The 18,164-nt window shown below is 37.5% G+C and overlaps 1 protein-coding gene across 2 annotated transcripts in view; it reads right to left on the minus strand.

Annotated features, from left to right (window-relative positions):
* STK32A (serine/threonine kinase 32A) overlaps positions 1-18,164 on the minus strand; it is a 156,086-nt gene that overhangs the window by 5,019 nt on the left and 132,903 nt on the right. For both annotated transcript variants that reach the window (XM_023227003.2, XM_023227005.1), the window contains 3 exons: positions 11,963-12,079; positions 9,536-9,661; positions 7,613-7,741 (listed from right to left, as the gene is read on the minus strand). In XM_023227003.2, coding sequence (XP_023082771.1) covers positions 7,613-7,741; positions 9,536-9,661; positions 11,963-12,079 — 372 coding nt within the window. The remainder of the gene's footprint in view (positions 1-7,612; positions 7,742-9,535; positions 9,662-11,962; positions 12,080-18,164) is intronic.

Below are 18,164 nucleotides of genomic sequence, written 5' to 3' on the forward strand. Positions count from 1 at the left end.
AGGCCAGTGCCTTTTCCTCCCTTCATTTTTCTCCTTTCTTCCTTTTGGGAGCCACGCATGAAAGGCTGGGACATTCAAAAACAATTGCATCTGTAGGGAAAATCAGAAAGTGATCTCACATGCCCAGGGAAAGGTGCAGGCTCAGAAAAGACCTAAGAAGGTCTTACCTTTACACCTCAGCTAATCTTTGGCATGAAGACAGCTTACAACAATAATAAAAAATAAAAATAAAAACAATAACACAAAACAGCAAACCCTGGGGATAGGGGAAATCTGATTTTCCTAGATTTATCACATTATTAGATTCAAGTGTCCAATACAAAAAATAACAAGCCATGCCAGGAAATAGAGAAGTATGGCTCATTCACAGTAAAAAATCATAAATCAAAAAAGCTATCCCTTAAAGAGACCTAATAGCAGATCTACTAGATGAAGACTTCAAAATGACTATCTTAAAGATGCTCAAAGAACTAAAGGAAGATATAGAGAAAATCAAGAAAATGATGTGCAAACAAAACTAAAATATTAATAAAAATATAGAAAACCTAAAAAGCAACTAAAAGGAAATTCTTGAGCTGAAAAGTGCAACAACTAAAATTTAAAAATTTGCTACAGGGTTTCAAAGGCAAAATTGAGCAGGCAAAGGAAAGAATCAACATCAAACTTGAAGACAGGACAGTGGAAATTACTGGGTCTGAGGAATGGAAAAAATGAAGATTGAAGAATAACAAACAGAGCCTACAGCAAGCTTGTCCAACCCACAGCCCATGGGCCACATGTGCCTCAGGATGGCTTTGAAAATGGCTCAACACAAATTCATAAACTTTCTTAAAACATTAAGAGATTTTTTGGGGGGTGATTTTTCTTTAGCTCATCAGTTATCATTAGTGTTAGTGTATTTTATGTGTGGCCTAAGACAATTCCTCTTCTTCCAATGTGGCCCAGGGAAGCCAAAAGATTGGACATCCCTGGCCTACAGAATGTATGGAACACCATCAAGCAAACCAGTGTATGTACTGTGGAAGTCCCAGAAGGAGAAGAGAGAGAAAAACAAAAACAGAATATTTAAAGAAATCATAGCTGAAAGGCATGAGCCCCCAAATCCAAAAAAGTGCAGTGCATCCCAAGTAAGATGAATTCAAAAAGACCCATATTGAGACAAAACATAATCAAACTTTCCTTTTTTTTTTTTTTTTTTTTTTGAGACAGACTTTTGCTCTGTTGCCCAGACTGGAGTGAAGTGGCACGATCTTAGCTCACTGCAACCTCCTCCTCTTGGGTTCAAGAGATTCTCTTGCCTCAGCCACCCAAGTAGCTGGGATTACAGGTATGCACCATCATACCCAGCTAATTTTTGTGTTTTTAGTATAAACAGGGTTTCATCATGTTGGCCAGGCTGATCTTGAACTCCTGAACTCAAGTGATCTGCCTGCCTCAGCCTTCCAAAGTGCTGGGATTACAGGTGTGAGCCACCATGCCCAGCCAATATAATCAAACTTTTTAAAACCAAAGACAAAGAGAGAATCTTGAAAGCAGCAAGAGAGAAGCAACTTGTCACATACATCATAAGACGATGGGCATATTTCTCATCAGAAGCTTTGGAGGCCAGAAGGCAGTGGGCTGATACATTCAAAGTGCTAAAAGAAAAAACCTATCAACCAAGGATCCTATATCTGGCAGAACTGTTCTTAAAAAGTGAGCGAGAAACTAAGATGTTTCCAGATAAAAGTGGAGGGAGGTTATTACCACTAGAACTTTCCTGTAAGAAATGCTCAAGGGAGCCCTGCAAGGTGAAATGAAAGGACACGAGACAGTAACTTGAAACTATACAGGGAAATAAAGCTCTCAGTAAGTCTAAATACATTAGACAATTACAGAAGCCAAGATTATTGTAACAATAGTTTGTAAATTATTTTTGTTTTCTACATAAGATACTAATATATATTCAAAAAACAACAATTAATGTAAAAGCTAGTATTATTGTAAATTTGGCTTGGAGGTTCTACCTGGATTTTGTGAATAGCCTAAAAACATCTCTTAATATACTTAATCCTGATAGAATGTTCCCCTCAACAATGATACTGGAGTTGATTAAATATCCTTCTCTTCTAGTTAGCAGAGCCTTCTTTATTTGTGACTTTCTTGCAGACATGCAACGCATTTGCTTTGACACTGCACTGTGCAGCTTTCAACATCTATTGATGACTTTTTCATCAAAATGAGAAAATTTAGCCTCAAAAAAAGATGATTACCAAACCCAGGACAGAATTAGAACTGGATCAAGTGTTTTAAAAGTCTGCAACAAAATACTTCCAAATTTCTTCTGATGAAAACTATTCTTCTTTAAAAAAAATCATTCAGTCATTTATTTTTTTTTTAACCTAGGAATTAGAATATGCTAAGTTCTCCAGTACTGGAGAGTTTTCTTTCGGAGTGCTTATTTAGCTGACAGGAGAGGAACAATACAAAGCACAGAAGAGGGATGGGGAACAAGACAAAGGAGAAGACACAGCTCTGTTGTATTTCACTCTTATTTACAAACGGAGGCATTTGTAATCCTGAGGGTTTCCAGTATCGGTCACAGGGGACAGGCAGCTACAGGATAAACATAACCTGATAAAAGCTCTTTGGAATGACACTTTTACCCCAAGATTTTAGAAAAAATAATTTTTAGCATTAAAAATCAAGGTTATAATCAAGTGAAATGCAAAAATCCACATGGACTTCTTTTCCCCTCTACTATGTAACTATTTTGTTTAAACAAAGATATGAAATACACACTTGCAGATGACCTTCTAGTGTGATACTTCAGACCCCATTACTCTTAAAGCATTCATGTTCAACGTGTTCTCTTTCCTCTGCTTTAGGTGGAGAAGTTTAAGAAGTGTAGCCAAATGGATACGTCAACAGGAGTAGCCGTAAAAAGAATATGAAATGAGGGGGAAGAAAAAAGAATGGAGAGACTAATGGGTCATACATGACTCAGAAGACAAATGTTCACCAAAAATCTTAGAACTCACCTATCAAGGATGAGTGGCGCAAACAGTGATTAAACTATCATAGCTGGACATAGCATCCAAAATATTGGAAGGGTTAAGAACAGGTGGAAATCTCAGGAGGAGAATGAGGACTTAGGGAATTTGCCTCAACAGTCAGATAGACTGGATGGCATGGCAGTCTGTTGATTCTATATTTTAAAGATGTTGAGCAGAGCAAGATAAAGTGGAGGATATTCTGGGGGGGAAAGAACAACAAAGGCATCTGACATGAGCATTAAAGGAGCCAAGGAAAAGAAAGGCTAGGAGTTAGGAAGTGCAGTGGAAAGTAAAGCATCACAACAGCTAACATTCTGTGGAGCACTTTACATGCACTAATTTACTCAGAACGAACCTATGAAGTCAGTACACATGCCAACTCCATCTAAAATTAGGAAACTGAGACATGGGAAAAATGCAAAACTTTAGTTATGTTCCTCTATGTTATCACATCCTAGATTCTATAACAGTGTATGTCAACCTTGGCTGCACACATAGAATCACCTGAAGTAATTTTTTAAAATACTGAGACCCAGGATATAAAATCAATGTGCAAGGATTGCTAGCATTCTTATACACCAACAACAGGCAAGCAGAGAAACAAATCATGAATGAACTCCCATTCACAATTGCTACAAAAACTGTAAAACACCTAGGAATATAGCTAACAAGAGAAATGAAGGACCTCTTCAAGGAGAACTACAAACCACTGCTCAAGGAAATCAGAGAGGACACAATGAAATGGAAAAACATTCCAGGTTCCCAGGTAGAAAGAATCAATATCAAGAAAATGGCCATACTGCCCAAAGTAATTTATAGATTCAATGCTATTCCCATTAAATGACCATTGGCATTCTTCACAGAATTAGAAAAAACTATTTAAAAATTAATATGGTACCAAAAAAGATCCCAAACAGCCAAGACAATCTTAAGCAAAAAAAAAAAAAAAAAAAAATACTGGAGGTATTACACTACTACATTACCTGACTTCAAACTATACCACAAAGCTACAGTAACCAAAACAGCATGGTACTGGCATAACAACAGACACATAGACCAATGAAACAGAATAGAGAACTCAGAGAGCCTAGAATAGAGAGCTCCTTTTCCAGGCTTATGGCTTGATTGGAATTCCCTTGTCAACACTTGACTCTTTTCTAACGTGGTACCTAAACAGTGATGAATTTGACTCTAGAGTAACATGGTGACTTTGAGCTACACACAGTGGGGCAGAAATGGGGCTATGCTATAGCTAACATGATATTGATATGGTGGACATTCTTGTTAGATTTGGCTGAAGGAATGCCTTCAGTGAATGGCTGTAGATAAGATTAAAGGCACAGAGGATGAGTAATGTCACAAGCCTTTTGAACACAGCATGGGTAATTCCTATGATCAGAAAACACCTGCCATTTTATTTCCTCTGAAACATTAAGATCTACCTGTGCCCTAAGAAGTGCCAGCCTTGAAATGCTCTTTTCCTTTCCTGTATGCTCACCTACCTCTGCTCAGTCTAGAGGAACTACATCAAATGTTGCCTCCTCTGGAAAGCCTATCCTAACCCTTCACTCAGGTCCAGTAAGCAACTCCCAGAGCACTTTGTGTATCTAACCATAGCATTAACCACCTAGTCAGAAACATTTCCTAACATAGCAGGAACTTTACAGTCATTTGAATAAGTGAATGAAGGAAGGAACAAACATGTTAACAATATAATAAGATAAGATTGACCCTCATGTTTTAAAAGCCTTAATGTAAAAGAGTGATGATAGAGTGAAGAATCAGAAAAATAGTTCATAATTTTTCTGATTCTTCTTGGAAGAAAGACTATTCTTTGTTTTGAAACAAAATACCTTTTATTTTTGAACCTGGGGTACAAGATTAGAAGAATCTAGAGAAAAATGCTGATGTAAGCAGTTCCAAGCCCCATCTCTTAACAGAAATATCTAAAAAAACAAGCACATACTGTTAAAACCTACTTTGTCTAAACTCCAGAAAGCAAAGGTTTACTGGAACCAAGTGAACACTAAATTAAGAAAAGAAAAACAACTTAAAAATAATCCTGGTATTAAATCTCAGTCAAAACATTAGCTGAGCACAGTTAAAGTTACAGAGATTTCAGTGATGACACAACAAAGAAGACGATCTCTACAAACATTGTTTGGAGAAGTTGCTAAAAAAATGGATAACAGCAGCCTTCAACAATCAAAAAATAGCAAACCATGAAGAAAGGAGGAAGCTGATTTCCAGAGTTACCGCATTACAGTATTTAAATGTCACGTTTTCAACAGCAACAGAAAAAAATCACAAGATACACAAAGAAACAGGAAAGTATTGCCATTCAAAGACTTAACATAAGTGGATAGAAATTGTCCTGGGGAAGCCCAAACATTGAGCTTTCTAGAGTGAGATTTTAAAACAATTTTCTTGAATATGCTCAGAGTTAAAGGAAGCCATCGAAGGAAACCACAAAACAGGTCTCAAAAACTTTAAAAAGACTGAAATCAATGGAATGAAGGTAGGAATCAATAACAGAAAGAAAACTGGAAAATTCACAAAAATGTGGAAATTAAACAACAAACTCTTAAAAAATGAGTCAGAAAAAGAGATCACATGAGAAATCAGAATATACTTAGAGATGAATTAAAAACAAAACACAACATCCCAAAACTTATGGGATGGGTGAACACAGTGCTCAGAAGGAACTTTATAGCTTTAAATATCAATATTAAAAAAGAAGAAACGTCTTAAGTCAAAAGCCTAACTGAACACCGTGTTAGTATGTTAAGGATTTTTGCATCTATATTCATAAGATATGTCAGTTTGTAATTATCATTTTTTGTGATGTCTTTGTCCAGTTCGGTATCAGGGTAATGCTAGCTTCGTAGAATGAGTAAGGGAGAAACTATTTGCAATTCACATATCTGATAAGGGTCCAATATCCAGAATATGTAAAAAACATCCTGTAATTCAACAACAGAAATGACAAGGTACATTTAAGTTATAAAGAATGAGAGGAAGCCAGCTATGTGAAGATGCAAGGGAAGAGCATTCTAGCAACAGGGAAGAGCAAGGGCAAAGGCCCCGAAGAAGAACAAAAGGGTCAATGCTTAAGAGTGAGACACTTGCAGGGCCTGTGAGGTTGGAGGGTTTTAAGTGAGGGTCAGAGTGGGATAGTACAAGGACATGGCAGGAAAGATAGGCAGATCATGTTGAGCATGGTAGGTATGGTCAAAAGTTATTCCCAAATTGCTCAGTTATTTCTAAAACTTTAAAAACTTGTAATAAAAAGGATCTCTTGGTTTTTATTACATGTTAGGTCTTGTTATCAGACAGGCCTGTATCCACCTTGAGCCGAGTTCTGCTAGGTCAGGAGAAGGAGCAAGTCTGGAGAATTGGGTTGGTTATGACATAATCATGAAGAATGGACCATTGGGAAGAAGACAGTTTAGAGACAAGCAACATGCAAGATGGGTTAGCAGCACAGCTAACCATTCCTTGGAGGGTCCTAGAAAACATTTCCTGAAGGGAATCTGATGAGAGACCAGTTCTGTGATCAAACAGGACCGAAACATGAACGTTTGATGAATTAATTGTCCATTGAAATATATAGTGGCCCCTGATAACTAGAGAAATTAAGGAGATGGAGGATACTTATTTGTTTGCAGAGCCATCTTTACCACAAGACTATACAATCTTTGAGAAAAGGGACAGCATCGAGGACAGAAATTAGATCTCCATCATTTCTCACTCCACTGTTTAGCACAGGATCTGGCAGATCATAGGTACTCAATAAAAGTAGCCTAAATGAGAGAGAGAGAGAGAGGGATAGATGGAGGAATGGATGAATGGTTGTGGGGATAGATAGATGACCTTTAGAGGAAAAGTGAATGTTTATTACTTCATCATTATTGTAATTCGTAGAGCCATATGTGAGTATAAAATCCCACTGAGTGTTTGCAAGTCACTGCACTGAAATCTGAGCTCTGACTATGACAGAGAATAATATACTTAGTTACAAAATTAATTTAACTCAGCCTGAAATCCAGCAATAGGGCTCCACCATGTTAGAATTCCATTGTTCCTGTGAACAGACGCTCTGCTGTGGGGCTTGATATCATCAAATTCTGCTTGTGGCAAAGAACAGACATCATTTCTAGGGTTGGCTGCTTCCAGAAACTCCTCAAAACAGGAATGAGGTCCAAAACAACCATGTGTGTACTTTGAAACCTGTCCCTTTACCATAGTTTTATGACTCATCCCCTGACCTAAGCTTGGCCAATGACAGTTCCTCTCCTAGGAAATTTGTAAATTTTGAATTGAGAACTGGAAGAGAGCAATAACTGAGTCAAGTTCATGTCAGAGCTCTAGAGGGAAAGCCTACAAGTAAAACATTGCTGCTAGGATCCTCAGAGCAGCTCTGGTCTGCCCTTTTAGAAGCCTGGCTAATCTACTTCTCCTATTTCACTAAGCAGCGAAAGTAGGGTGCTGAAATGACCTCCCAGTAGAAGCTCTGGAAGATATTGCAGCCATCATGGGGAAACCCATGACCCTGAGTTTGGTGGGGACCTGCTTACCTGAGAAGAATCGCATTTCCTCATATCCTTCTCCTTCTTTGCCAGGCGCTTTTTTTTCTTGTGAAGAGGTTTGGACTCCAAAATCATTTCCTCGAGTTCAAAGGTAGGATCACAATTCAGCCTGCCTTTCTGCAAGGAAGACAATTGGCTCAATCCTCAGATTACTGTATCATTCTGGAAAACACACCAGACCTAATATGGAAAATAACACTTAGTCTTAACGGAGCAGTCCATGAATAATATGCTGAGATTCCCACTCTAAGTTTTACGTTATTTATTGCCCGCATTGTTTTTCATATTCTTCGTTTATTTTTCTAAACTCTCAATTAGCCTTCAGTGAGTAAAAACAAAAGCCAACTTGCAATTACTTTTCTAAAGTGGAAGCTTTTGAGTTACGTTCCCCAAAGTGCGTTCTAATAATCATGTAGCTCAGAATCACCTAAGTTGCTTGCTCAGCTTCCCAGTTCTCCAACCAGACTTCCCAAATCAGGATTTCAGAATGTGAGGTCCAAGAACCTGCACTTTAATAAGCTCCCCAGATGATTCCAATTCACACCAAAGTCAGAGAAGCATAACGTAGAACTTCTTTTGAGCCAGCGTTGATGGCTAATTGCAGGGACGCACACATAGAAGGAGGGGGAAGCAAGAGTAGGGGGTGCCTAGACCTTCATTGTGTCATATGTCAATTATGGTACAAGTTGCCCCTGCTGGACCCTGCAAAGCAGAGAGGTAGGAATTCAGACCTACCCTCCTGTTGCTCCATAAGGTACAATTCTACTACACTGCTTTCTCCTTTCTCTCACTTTGCACTTTCTCCTTACCCTCTCATTGGAGCATGCCTCCTGCTGTGTGTACATGAAGGATCACACTCTCACATTCCCACAGCAAATGCCTCACTTGGTTTAAGAATAATTTTTTTTTTTTTTTTGAGACAGGGTCTCACTCTGTTACCCAGGCTAGAGTGCAGTGGCATGATCACTGCTCATGTAGCCTCAAACTCCTGGGCTTAAGCAATCTTTCTGCCTCAGCCTCCTACTAGGTAGCTGAGACTACACCCAAGTATCACCATGCCTGGCTAATGTTTTTTTTTCTTTTTTTATAGAGACACGGTCTTGCCATGTTGCCACGGCTGATCTTGAACCCCGATCCTCCTTCCTTGGCCTCCTAAAGTGCTGAGATTGCAGGTCTGAGCTGCCATGAACAGCCAAAACAGAAAACTGAGTTGGTTCTACAGGCCCCTTTAGAAGCCTCTTATTCTGCCCAATATACCTACAATTGAACATATAATTTCAGTTCTAGGCAGAGAGAAGGAGCTAGAGGCCTCACTTGGGACCTTTGACCTAAGCTTCTGGACTTTGGCTCTTACCAGCATAATGCAGTAGACCACAGAACTCCATTGGTTTGGGTATCCATCCAATGGGAATTACGTGTCTTTGGTTATCAGTCCTTACAAATAAAAATCCCTGAGATAGAACAAACAAAGGAGGAGAGGCAAATAGTAAAATAAATTTCTCACCTCACCTCCAATAATTTACAATTCTTTGACTCAGATCTCTAGGGACACAAACTTCTGCATCTTTAGAATCAAAGAAAACTTTAAAAAAAGCAGCAGATTCATGAGAATGACTATTTGGAGAACTAGGACTTCCTTTCAATAAAAACATACCATAAAAAGTGGTTAAAAGCTAGAACTTCAGTGGCAAATATACCTGGCTTAGAATCCCAGCTTGACTCCTTGGTAGCTTTGTGACCTTTGGTGACAAACTTACCCTGCGTATGTCTCAATTCTCTCATCTGTAAAATGGGAATTGGGGCTCTCTTACAACACCGGTGTGATTATCTAATGAGACAATGTGTAGATCTGGCACACAGGGTAATGTGCACTGAATGGGGGCTCTTATGGGTTTGTTAGGATTGACTCACATTAGGAATGAAACCTGGAATGAGCCTCTTCTGAAAAACTGCATCCCAGTTTATATCATTCATGTATGGGAAGTTCTGGACATCAGACAACTGAGAAAATCGTTCGTCTGGATTAGGTTCAAGTAGCTGCCAATAAAATATAAACGTCAAGGCCATAAGAAAGGATAGGAGAACAAAAAAATCACACAAATTCTCTCTAAATGTTTTCAAGTGTAGGACTGAAGGAAAAAAGACAGTGTCCCCCATCCCTAATCCCATAAACAATTTAGAAAATACACATTATTAGAATGAACAGTATGTAGGATTCTGCAACGTGATGAGTAAAAACGGCTTGTCCTACTAAGTCAAATGTATCTTTGATTCTTGACTCCTCTACTTACTAAGGGTAAATTTGCTCTCTAAATCTTAGTTTACCCATGTGTTAAAAAAAAAAGCAGGGGTAATAATCTATTTCATAAGATTGCAGTCAGGATTAATGGGAGGCTATTTATACAAAGCGCCTAGTAGAAAACCTATGGTGACAAATGTTGATACATTTTCACAAGTGAAACTCATTTCCTACTAAGAATTTTAGCTGTTTTTACAACTAATTAAAATACATTCGGGGTGGCATAGCTAAGGTGTAACTAAAGTAACTGTTATAGCTCTAGATTTTGCTAATTGAGATAAAAGATTTTTGCCCTCTTAACCATTCCTGAGCCAACATCACACCAACTGTGTGGCTCAAATAGGCAATGTCAGTCTCACTTGAGAATGCCTCTGAAGATGACAACCACGCACCCTCAGGGTGTAATTTGTAGAGTGAAGCAGGGCTGTCTTGGAACTAAGCAGAATTTGCTTATGGAAAATGATCCCCCATTCTATGCCTTTGACATTACTGATGCAATGTCCCTATTCCAAAATAGGGAACTTGACTCCAAAAACAAGAGACACAAATGATGACTCTTTAGCCACTAAAGCTATTTTCCATTACCAGCTACAACTGGTGCAATTTTCTCCAAAAAAAAAAAAAAAAAAAAAAAAAGCTAAGCCCATTCTTCTTCAGCTCCTCATTCTTGCTTTGTATCATCACTCAATATACACTGCTGACCTCCTGCTATACTGTTCTTCATCTGTTTGATGAACATGGGTACCTTGAAAATCTGATGAAAGCTGTGGACCTCATTTATTCAAAAACTTCTACCCTCATGAAGCTACAAGAAAAATGGTAAGTAACCAAGGATCACACAAATGCTGGGTATAATTTTAAACTGAAAAATGCAATGAAGGAAAGATAGTGTTACATGAACTTACACCATAAAGGTGATATTTGAGCTAAGAGCTAAAGCTGTGCTTCCCAAACTATGTAGAAGGGTCAGTTATTTTGTTTGTTTTTGTCTTTCAATTTCCAATCCACTGAAATCAGTATGTGGTCTTATTGTGCATTGCCAGTATGCAGCACCCCACATAGACACCTTGTGACTTGAGTTCGACAACCCTCAAACAAGCTTGGACCCTCTCCAATAAGACAAGTCCACTGATCATGTGTTTAGATGCTGCAGCAGTGTCCAATTGTTATAAAAGTTTCTAAATGCTTCTCTCAAGTTCTTTTCTTATAATAGACCTGCAGAAAAAATTCATGGACTAGAACCAGTGAACCATATTGAGTAGTACTGCTCTCAAGGAGGAACTGGAGAACTAGGATTGGAGGCAGGAATAGGTACTAGCATGTGCAAAGGTCCTGTGGTGAGACAAAGACTGGTATGTAAAAGTGAAGAAGAGGAAAAGAAAGAAAAGAGGAAGAAAAAGCCCAAAGCAGTTTATGTGTAGTCAAAGGGGGGACAAAAGTCCAAAAGTCCAAAACAAGGCTTGAAAGGTATTTTGTACCATAAAATTATTTTAATCTTTATTCTAAGAACAAGGAAAATATCCTGGACTGCCCTTTAACAGACCACTATGGGGCTGAATGGGGAATAGAATGGAGTGGTAAAAGTGTACGGGGGCAAACCCATTATAAAGCTAGACTGATGGCAGTTGGATCAGGGAAATAGTGAGGACAGAGAGAAGTGAAATATTTTAATACTTAAAATATAAAATTTCAGAACCTGGTGATGAATTGAATATGCAGATGACAAATGAGTCCTGGTTTCTGACTGGCATAAGTGGATTTGGATAGAGAAACCAGTCACTGAGAGAATTTCCTGAGAAGAAATTCAGGAAAGACAAAGATAAAGGAGTCTTTTGAGTTTAAGATGGCTTTGGGACATCCAAGGGGACTCTGAGTTGACTTAATGAAGCCATGTATTTGAAAGCTAACAGCTAGAAAAGACACTCTAGAAATGTACATTATCATGACTGTCCCCGATATTGTATACTAACTTCTAAACTTAAACCAGAGGGCCTGCTTCCTTTTGTTATTTCCTTTTGACATGCAGTCTTCCCTCTTACCTTTTTAAGAAGTGATGCCATTTCCTGTGACCAGGCAGAAGGATAAGTTACAACAGTCGTCTCAAACATGCGTACAATTTCCTTGCTGGAAGTACTGGAGCGAATATGATATGGTCTCTTAAGGGAGAAAAGAAGTAAAAGTCTTCATTTGTATAGGGCAAAAGAAAAAAATTTTTTCCAAATGTTTCCAAGCTAAACTTTCAACCAATAAAATACCTATATCAATTTCTAACCCTGTCCAGCTGACTGTTGCGTTGCCATATGTGTAGGTGGTCCTGTGTTGCCAGACCCCCTACTTTTTCTTAAATAGTTGTTAGAAACTTATGATTGCTTGTAAAATATCATAATTTTTGAAGTTGAACACTCCACTGAGCCAAACAAAACATTCAAGTGGGCTGAATCAGCCTCTGAGATGCTGATTTGAAATTGTTTTATAAGGTAACTTATATAAGTATTAACACAAAATACTGGACAAGTTCTCAATAAACGGAAGTCTAAAAAATTATTATGTAAGGGTTGATTGCAAGGAAATCCAGAATCTTACCATACCATCCCTTTCACTGCAACATAATGAGGAAGCTCAGGACAGAAAGCTGCTCAGAAAACATCAACTCCAGTCCCACAAATGCTATGAGTCCCTGATTCCACAGAGTATGGCATGGTGGAGAATTTTGTGATGAGGCAGAAGCTTTTAAAAAATAATTTTGGTGGAGAAGAACCAGGTTCTTCCACAGTTTGGACTTTGAAGAAAAGTAATTTAAAAAGAAAAGAAATTAAAAGAAAACTGTGGATTAGTTGTAGTTCTCACAGCTTCACACTAGAGGACAGCCTTTATCTATATTATTTTGTAGGGGACTTGCCAACACTGAAATTTCATGTCTTTTATGTGAACTGTAAGCTACTCAAAGCCAGAGATTATATTATTCTTGTTCATGAGACCAAGCATTCAGTAGGTATATAATACATATTTATTGAATGAACAAAATTTGCATATTTGATTAACTAGCCACAGTACAGTTAATATGGAAATACACATTGATCACATGCCTGGCCCTTTTAAGATGTTTAATAAATGACTGTTGATGGGTGACCTAAACTGGCGGAAATGAAAGAGTTTAAGTTTTTCCCTGTAGTAAATCAGTGTTAAGAGGTAATATAAAATAATCAAGTGTTTGAGGTTAAAAGGATTTGGTGTTAAACCTCTCCACTCAATTTCTGAGCTTGTTACTTCATCTGTAAAATGAACTATCTCATGAGATTCCTGGAAAAATTAAAGGAGATAATATGTATAAATTTCTCAACAGAGTGAGTGGCTAATAGTATTAGACACAATACAGGAGAGAGATTTTTATCGTTATTGACACAAAGGTTAAAATGGGCATATGTAAACGTGAATGAATAGTGAACAGCAAAATGAGTCCTCAAGAAAAGTGATGGGAAGAAAGGCTTAATTTTACACTTGGCAAGTCAATGTGAGTTATTCATGGAACCATGAAGTGCCAGGAGGTGACCCTTGAAAGAGAGATTAATTCAAACTTTTTTTCTTTTTAAGTAAGGTCTAAAAACAACTGCCATATTCTCCCCCTCAACACTAAATAAAGGACCATAGCTAAATCATATGTCTTGGTAATTATATAGTAGAAATAACTCATTAACTCAGTATCAATAAAGGAGTGCTAGATGCTTTATCACCATTTTCAATGTTTATTGATAATTTAATAGCCAAAGGGTTAGGTTACTCCATATGATTCAGACCATGTTTATCACTAAGAATCAGATTAGGCTTAGTATACTCTTAGTATACTCAAGCTTCTAGGCTTGTATGTATGTATATGCAGATGTGTTTTTCCTTCTTTCTATGTTTCTTCTTGATTTTAATTCATTGCTGCTTCTCAACCTACTGTTGAGAAAATAAAATGATTTTATAAACAAATGAATTAACTGACGAATGCCACAAGCAGCTGGTTTAAGTGTATACATTTTTCTCCAGTTACTTTATAAGGCCATATGACTGAATTTAATTTTTAAAATCTCCATTACCTGTTGGTTTATTTAAAAATAAACACATTGTCTTTATCTTATTCATTAATTTACTTTTACAGTTCTAAATTTTAAAATTAACTTGAATTAATCAACTACCAGAATTGTACGTTTATTTATTTACCAGTTACTTAGTGAATGCCTACCATGTTCCAGCACCTTTCACAGGCATTGAGAGTACAATGAAGAATAAGACACATATGGTTTCTATGTTGGTGGGGCCTAGAGTCTACTTAAGAAAGCATGTAAATTTATTATATAGACTGTATACACACACACACACTTAAATAAATGGGATACATGCTATAGAGAAAAATTACAGTATGCAATCACAGTATATATCAAACAAGCCTAAGGCAGCATCTAAACTAACAATGAGCATATAGAAAATAAACAAAGTGGAAAAGATGAAGTGTTACATGGGAACAAATGATGTGTTGTGAATACAGTTGTATTTCAGAATTGCAGATAAGCATGTACAATAGGTACAAAACTATGTACACACCTATCCTAAATTAATACTTTTGGATAATATGAAACTATAAAAGATGTGGACCTTTGCCTTTGCAATGACTATGAGATAGTAGGGAGTCAGGGAGATGACAAAGCAGATTAATAGTTAAGGGACACATTCATTAAGATTGAAATCAAACTCAGAAATGATGAGAATGTTTTCAAGCACATTTTCTCATTAAGACATTCACTTTTCTGTAAATAAAAATTTTGTTTGGCACCTTTCTCTGTGGTTTAGTTGTATTGATACTTATAATTAAATGTTATTTCCTTTTCTTCAGATAAGCTATATTTTGAAACATAATTGCAGGTAGCCTAGTTGGTGATTTTTTCCTAGAAGGTGTTTAAGTGATTTGTAGTGATTTGTTCCTCCGTTCATTCAATAAACATGTACTATATACCTATTAAAAATTAAATATTGTGACTAGGTGCTGTGGCTCACGCCTGTAATCCCACCACTTTGCGGGGCCAAGGCAGGTGGATTGCCTGAGCCCAGGAGTTCAAGACCAGCCTGGGCAACATGGTGAAACCCCACCTCTACAAAAAAATATAAACATTTTCCAGGCACAGTGGCATGTGCCTGTAATCCCAGCTAATTGGGAGGCTCAGGCAGGAGGGTTGATCGGGTAGAGGAGGGGGAGGTTGAAGTGGGCTGAGATTGCGCCATTGCACTCCAGCCTGGGGGACAGAGCAAGACTCTCTCTCTCAAAAAAAAAAAAAAGAAGTTAAATACTGTGAATAATACTAACCTATATAAGATACATACTTTACCTTTAATGAATTAACAACCTAATAATATACAAGAGATAAAATATAAAAATTGATATACCTATAGATTTAATCCTTAAAAAGAAAATATTTAGGTGTTCTGATCTAGAAAGCTGTACATTTTATCATATGAAATAAAAAAAAAAAGCTCAGCAAGGTAAAACATAGTTCTATTTTTGCTAAAACAACAAATCTGTCTATATCTATCTGTCTGAAGATAGGTATCCTTATGAGAACAGAAACAAGTTGGAAGTGAATGTGACAAACTGCTAAAGTGGGAGTTAAAGGTCAAAGGAAGTTTAATTTCTTAATTGGAAATATTCTTTGCCTTAGAAACTATAGCTGATTTTCGCTTTCATTTTCATGGTTTTCTATATTTTCTAATCTTAGATTCTGAAGACTCACAGGATACATAAAGTAAATAAATGTTTGCAAGAGATTCGGATCACTTTAGCTAGGGAGGTCAGAGGCTGTTTCCTTAGAGAAAGTGCTATTTTGTCATAGGTATGAATAGAATTTGAAAATGAAGGGATCTAGAAAAACCTCCCCAACACATACTGCAATAGTTTAATAGTGTGTCCTTTCTTAGAAATGACCAAAATACATTGGCTATAAAGATTTTGAAAAGCCCTGCAATCAAGACATATCCTATATTAAAACTTCATTTAGTGATTTCCAACCTCAAACAGAGTGATTTTTAAAGAAGACCAAGGTTTGCCTTGGAAACTATCTTCATAGGCAAAGAAACAAGAGGTTAAAAAACCCAAGAGATGCTTTGAGAAGAGGAAGAAGTTCTAAGAGGCCAAAATGAGTTTATGAGGGGTCAGAAATATACAAATGGAAGCAAAATCTGAAACGGTGACCTAATTCCGAAGAATACCCACCTAAGACATCTGAAGTTTGTTGCGGGGAGTGAAGGCTGGGGTGCAGATAAGGCTTGTGAAGGGTGTGTGTGTGTGTGTGTGTGTGTGTGTGTGTGTGTATAGCACTGGGGAGCAACAGTACTTTCTTTTTCTTAACAGAAAAGGTCATATCTATGCTTTAGAAAAATGAATTTGTCAATGATCACAGGGAACTGCCACAGAGGTAAAATAATACAGGAAGAAGAGAAACAATTTTCTTAGCAAAATTCTTTCCAGGCAGGCAAAAATACCTCCTTTAGATAGGTGATAGTTAAATACAATCCTAGGCATGTTTGAAGAATAACAGGTAGTTGTTTGTTTGTTTGTTTGTTTCAACTCACTCCTCAGCTTTTGTTTTGCTAGGTGTGTCATAAAAGATGAGGGCAGAGCACAATCGCTCGGAACCCCAGAAGGAGCTAGCAAGGGGCTAACACAGAAACAAAACCACAGAAGGTGAGTAAATTGGCTGGGGAGAAAAAATTAAGGGTGAAGTGGGAAAGAGCAGATATGTTTCTACTTTTAGGTAAGTGTATGATTCTCTTCTCTGTTTTCCCATAAAATGAAGGGTAGCGTTATCTACTTCTTCACTGGATTTGTTTAGAAACTTGAAAAAGAAGCCCATCAGGAGATAAAAACAGGTAGGATCTGAGGCTTCCTATGTAGGACTTACACATTTGGCTTACAAGGGTGATCCTTTCACATGAATTTAACTAACTCATCCAAATTTGAATATGCTTAAGAAATAGTGTTACAATGATTCCCTCAGGAAAGGCAGGAGTACGAACAATGAACTAATGAATGTTTGGGTGTAAAATGGACCCTGTAGAGTGAATGAAACAGATAAAATTGTGAGATCCTCCTCTTTTTTTGCTTTAGAAACACTCATCTTTGATTTCCTGAGCAAGATAAAGCCATTGGACCTTGATGAAATAACCCCAACTTCTAACAACTGTTCTTAATGTGAACAGGTCAGTTACTTGGGAGATGGCATTTTTAATGCAGAAATCATAATGGTGTGTTGTGGAATCAAAGAAGAGGACTATTGACAGCAGCAGAAAGAATGACTCCAAAAAGTTAAGAGAGGAGAGCTGCAGTATCTGGATGATGACTTGAGATACCCAATTCCTTAGTTCTGTGGGATAAACAAGCTCCTAAAGTGAGGTCTTCAACTCTTTGGTGTTAGAGGAATCACTGATTTCATCCATCACTGGGACCTCAGAGTATACAACCTGTTATAGACTGAATGTATCCCCCCCAAAGTTCCTAAATTGAATCCTAACCTTCAATATGATAGTATTTGGAGATAAAGCCCTTGGGAGGTAATTAGGGTTAGATTAGGTCATAAGGGTGGAGCCCTTAGGATAGCATTAGTGGCCTCATTATAAAAAGAAGAGAAAGAGATTATCTCTCTCCCTGTCATGTGAGGGCAAGAAAGAAACTGTCTGCAAATCAGGAAGAAAGCCCTCACCAGAACCCAACCATGATGGCACGTTAATCTGACTTCTAGTCTCCGTAACTGAGAAAATAAATTTCTGTTGGCTAAGCCACCCATTCTGTGGCATTTTGTTAAGGCAGATATTGCAGACTAAAATTTTGGTATTGAGAATTGGGGTGCTGCTGGAACAAATGCCTTAAAATGTGGAAGTGACTTTGGAACTAGTTATTGAGCTGGAAGACTTTGGATGTATGCACTAGAAATATGGATATTAAGGGTGATTCTCGTGAGGTCTGACAGAAATGAGGAACATGTTATTGGAAACTGGAGGAAAGGTGATTCTTGTTATAAAGTGGCAAGGAGCTTGTCTGAACTGTGTTCTACTATTTTGCAGAAGGTAGAAATTGTGAGTGATGAAATGAGATATTTAGCTGAGGAGATTTCTTTCTTTTCCTTCCTTCCTTCCTTCCTTCCTTCCTTCCTTCCTTCCTTCCTTCCTTTCTTTCTTTCTTTCTTTCTTTCTTTCTTTCTTTCTTTCTTTCTT

This window comes from Piliocolobus tephrosceles, chromosome 4 (genome assembly GCF_002776525.5).
Source record: "Piliocolobus tephrosceles isolate RC106 chromosome 4, ASM277652v3, whole genome shotgun sequence".
In the NCBI taxonomy this organism is placed as follows: domain Eukaryota; kingdom Metazoa; phylum Chordata; class Mammalia; order Primates; family Cercopithecidae; genus Piliocolobus; species Piliocolobus tephrosceles.